The 5,204-nt window shown below is 29.5% G+C and overlaps 1 protein-coding gene across 3 annotated transcripts; it reads right to left on the bottom strand.

The window, feature by feature from the left end:
• Window positions 1–2,255: 2,255 nt before the first annotated feature.
• Window positions 2,256–4,546, bottom strand: LOC140440883 (uncharacterized). Of its 3 annotated transcripts, none has more exons than XM_072531251.1 (4): window positions 4,268–4,546; window positions 3,961–4,184; window positions 3,666–3,764; window positions 2,256–3,562 (listed from the first exon to the last, which is right to left on the bottom strand). In XM_072531251.1, exons 2-4 carry the CDS (start codon window positions 4,106–4,108, stop codon window positions 3,456–3,458), a joined length of 354 nt encoding a protein of 117 aa, XP_072387352.1. In that variant the 5' UTR covers window positions 4,109–4,184; window positions 4,268–4,546; the 3' UTR covers window positions 2,256–3,455. The 3 variants fall into 3 exon arrangements, with proteins under 3 accessions (XP_072387352.1, XP_072387351.1, XP_072387350.1); XM_072531250.1 differs by having other exon boundaries at window positions 3,955–4,184; window positions 4,315–4,542; XM_072531249.1 differs by having other exon boundaries at window positions 3,955–4,184; window positions 4,268–4,539.
• Between the last annotated feature and the right edge of the window lie 658 nt (window positions 4,547–5,204).

Here is a 5,204-nt window from a genome sequence, read left to right as displayed (position 1 = left end):
AATATTTTTAGTTTCACTGTCTTTTCCAAGAGCACTATTTAATGTTGATGGTATTTTATATAGGTATTTTGCGTTGCACATTATACTTGGGGCACTGGTATAAACAATGTTTTACCGTTAAGTCACTTTTACACATTATGTCACACACAGGTTTATTAGCATGTTTTAGTAGGTAGTCCTGTGTCAACCGAGTATGACTAATCCGGAGGCAAGTGAAGGTTACTTGTTCTCTTCTATTGTTAAATTTTGGGTGTTTTTGATGATTAATATCAACTTCGTACAGCTTGATTGGGGAGTTCTTCCATGTATCCTGCTATACTAAATTAATGTTTTCTTTAAAGAATGCTTTTATTCGGTGTGAAGAGATTTCGTATTCTCTTCTGCGTTTGGGTTAGTAGGTGCATTTTTCGCTATTTTGACTACAACCTCTTTCCATCGATTCCAGTATGTGATGGGACCTATATAAAATTAACTTTAATGTTCATATTTTCTACATATTTTAGTTCCTATTTAATAAGAAGGAGTAGTGGATGATAACAGTAGAGTTGGTTTAATGCCATTATTGAGCTGAGAGAATCTGTAATAATGATATTTCTCTTTTTATTTTTGTTAACTATCAGAACTAATGCTTTTCATATCGCATTCAGCAGAGAATGTTGTTGTATATGAAGGTAATTTGTAAGCTTCTGTATAATCTGATGAGTAGATTGCTGTCAAAAAAATTATCAACCAGGGTTCAGAGCTCATGCCAGAGATCACACTAAGCGAAATCCAGGACGCAATTGTTGCATACCAAAAACATGGAACAATGCAGTAACAATGTTACTACACAAGAAAGGAGACAAGGAGCACCTAGAAAACTATAGGCCAATCAGCTTATTGAACCACATCTATAAAATGTTTGCCCGAATAATTACGACAAGACTAGAGAAAAAAAAACAGGTGTGGCAGTCCAGTGAGACTGCCGGTAGAAGTTATACTTCTATACACGCGTTCGTCGTAACAAATTTATATAGGAGTCAATCTGCACAATCATTACATACGTAATGCTATAGGTAAGAGAGAGCAGATAGCGAAAAAGAATTAGGTATACAGGTATATGGTGCATCGTTTGCTGTATATAAACATTTGACTTGTAATAGGAGTATAGTAAGTAAATGAAGGATTGAATCAATATTTTAATGAAAATATATATTTTAAAAAATTTTTTTACACATACTCTGCAGTAAAATTCATTGTTAATTTTGTTATTAATATAAAAATACAATACAATACACTGCAATATAATTCAATATAATAATACAATACAAATTAAAATGCAATATTCATAAGTATTTAAAAATGACAATATACGTAACTTACTTACGCATATGTTTACATGATAAAAATATTTATAAAAAAAATATTGTTTGGTGAACTGTCAATTTATCTGACATTGGCAAATACAATATTTAATTGTTGTTTGTTGTGTATGTAAGTACACATTTGAACTTTCTTGAGATATTTACAAGTTTTAATTTATAATTTAACATGCCTAACGAGGCTTGTTACTCCCGTGCAAATTTCCACAGTCGAACGCGAGTATAGAAGTATAACTTCAAAAACCAACAACTCAGATTATGTTTAAAATTTAGCATTTTTTCGTATATTACATATATTATTAGCCACATTACATTCGGACCAATATAGGACGTTAAATGGACGTACTTAGGACCAAAGTTCCAAACGTTCGAGGGACGTCCTTAAAGTCCGTGAGGGACGTACTATGGACGTCCATGTGCTATTAGTGTTAGGAGGTAAGTACGGTAAAGAACGGATAAAAAGCGATTGAATTTCAAAATAGAGATGAAAAGCAGTCGATTTTCTATTAGTTTTTTAAGGTTAATAAAAAACTTCATCACTCAAAATCTATATTTTTTACTTGAGACTTTTTTAAATATCAATACAGAATTATACTTTTGAAATTTCTATTAACTATGTCTTAAGTTGCTGACTTTTTTTGTTTCCTTTCGAGAAATTTCTTTTAATGTGAATATGTATTAACCTCCAACACCAAGATATTTTTGCTGCGCATAGAAACTCTGCAGCTGCTACTAGAATGACTGTATACCTTTTTAATTTCTTTCTGTGAGTCTGGGGTCTCTGAAACTTTTGGTTGTACACTACTACATTCAATTCGCCTGGATATATCACTTTTGTGGTAGGGAAGGGTAAAAAGTTGTAATAAAGCACAATAATAATAGAAATTTATTGTAATTAATACTAACAATAATGTTTATTTAGGAAGCTTACATTAAAATATATATTTACAAGAAATAAGCATACTGAATAATATTCATATTATGAATACTAAATAAACATGAAAAATCACTGAAGTAAGAGCTACCATAAAAGTAGCACCCCTTGTGCATGAGACTTAAAAAATATTAATACAAACAAACAAATATTTAACAAATGTATAAATATAAACAGTTACATATGCGCACTTACAAAAATACATTCATTTTAATATAGCATATGACATAAATATGTCAATAAATTCAAGAAATGTTGTAATTTGTAAACAAAGTCTATTTAGATATTTCTGATTTAGATTGATCAGTTTTTCACAGAATTGTGTTGTTTTGTTTCCAATCCATTGTTTGGTTTCATACTTATATCTATGTTTTTTTATAACTCTTAATTTGTTTTAAATTCTCCAGTAGACAATTGTATTATTTGATCCTTATGTAGCCAACATATTTCTGGAGTATGGATTTATTACATTTAGGTAAAATTGCATTATTCCTTGTATAACTAGTTTAATGCGCATGATTGCTAATGTTTAATATTATCCTTTTTTGTTTCATGTATGTGTATAAGGGCTTTGTAACAGAACAATTGATGTACAGTTAAAAATTGATTCTCGTTGTATAACAGTTTGCTGTAATATCTTAAATTTTTTCCATAAATAATTCCCAATAATAATAATAATTTATGTACCAAATCTATCATGGAATTTAGGTAATTGATCTGAAAATCAGTTCCCTAAACTACATTTTTAAATTTGTTAGGATTATTCTTATCAGTAGAATTTAAAATATCAAACAAATTATTAAATTTTCTAATAATTTCTATTATTCCCAATGCATCTGATGGAAGAATATCAAGAGAAATATATGTATACATAGAACTTGCAACAGTGTTAGTTAAAATTTGAGATGTTAGATTTACTAGCATTTTTTCAAAAGATGTAGGATATATATGGGAGTGTGTTAGTTTTGGTGAACACTTATAAAACTGCATTTTATCTTCATGATAAAAAGTTTCTATAAATGACCAAGATGTTTTTTTGTCATCAAAATAAAAAACATCATTAATCAAGTTATTTCTAGTGGTTTTAATTAAATGACATGGATCAAATATATAAACAATTTTTTATTTTTAACCTCATTTTGCATTTTCGTGGTGTACCATCAGATAACTTTAAGGAGGTTTGGGTTGCAGCTGATTGTGCATATGGGTTGTGCATATTGTGGAGTATGGGGCCTGGTAGACACTTCCTGTCTATTAACATCAACATCTGAAATATAAAAATATATTTAATGACCAAATAAAATATGTTAATGCTTATTAGTGATTAGTTGAATGCATACTACAGTTGTAGAAGCTATAAATAAAATTACCTGTTACCAGAAACTCTTCCATCAACATATCAGGTATACTATGTTTATCAGTTGGATTTTTAATGGCAACAGGCTGCACATTATCTATTTCTGTTATACCTAAAACCACAACATAAATATTACTCAGTATGTAACCATAAGATATATAGGATATATGTTCGGATCCTGTTTATATTATGATATGTTTACATATCATATTACATATTACAATAACTTATAATATAAGTAGATACTGATTTTTATATGACTTTTAGGGCACTATAATTGTGAATAAATAAAAAGTATCTACCTCTACCTTCCAGCCTTATGACTTTCATTAATGGTTTATCTGTGTGTTGTGAATATTGACTGTGGGAGAAAATCTTAGGTTGTGCTTGTCCAAATAAGGTCTTCCTTTTGTTTCCTTTGGACATGTATACCGGTTCAAAATGTTTCTCGTACATTTTATAATTATTATGTAATTCAGCATGCTTGGAAAGCAGATCTTCCCTGTTTGCTGCTTTCCGCCATAATTCAGCTCTAAAAAAAAGTGTATTTAACTAAAATATAAACGTTCAGATAACATTTGTAACGCTTTTGAATTTCAAATTTAATTTGTTTACCTGCTACAATCACTCGGTATTGAAAAGATACTAGGTAATTTCCTCACCAGATTTAGATGGGCACCCACGATCAACACAATAAAATCCTCCCTTTCGTGCAGTCATCACAATAGGTTTATTAATATTAAAATTTCCTCTTTTTTTAACTATTAAACAACACTAAAACCAAAGAATATAGACGCTTATAAGCAAAGAATAAGCGTCTATATTCTTTGCTAAAACAACACTTCTCAATACGTAAACAAACTTCAGTTTTGATTTTGAGGTTGACAACAAATATTAAACAACAAAACAAAACTAATTAGAACATGGCGGATTCGCACATGCGCAAAGAAATTTGGACTGCGAAAAAGCCCTTCGTTTCGTTTCTTGTTGGGTTGGTGTTGGTGTATTCTGTGGCTCTGGGCTACTAACAACTAACTGAAATGCCAAATATTAAACAGAAACCATGTATTCCAACATGTGATACAAAAACTTTTCCACGCCGAATGTAGATAACTGCTAAAGCAACCATGTTGGTGTTGCAAATTGCAAACGCTGTATTGGTGGTTGTCGATACAATAGGGAATATTACCTTCGGATCAAATTGTAATGTAATTAGATTATCTAAAATCCAATTTTATGGAAAAAAAAACAGATGCACTCTTTAATACGTGGTCCCTTATTGCTTAAATACGTTTAAATATATTCAATATTTATAGATGCAAAATTGTAATTACAACTATGATTTATGAAAATTTAAAAAATGTTTTTATCTCTAACAGTACATTGAAAAAATATTATAAATGGAATAAAGATATTTTAAACGTATATAAATAGTGTATTGGAAGATATTTCACTTATATATCATTTTCTAGGGGAAGACTTTTAGAAGTTTAATAATTTTTATAGAATAAATAAATATTTTCGTGAAATAATTCTGAATTAATGGATAAAA

This window comes from Diabrotica undecimpunctata, chromosome 5 (genome assembly GCF_040954645.1).
Source record: "Diabrotica undecimpunctata isolate CICGRU chromosome 5, icDiaUnde3, whole genome shotgun sequence".
Lineage (NCBI taxonomy): Eukaryota > Metazoa > Arthropoda > Insecta > Coleoptera > Chrysomelidae > Diabrotica > Diabrotica undecimpunctata.
The sequence above is the reverse complement of the archived record's forward strand: the minus strand, read 5'-3'. Positions and strand labels throughout refer to the sequence as shown.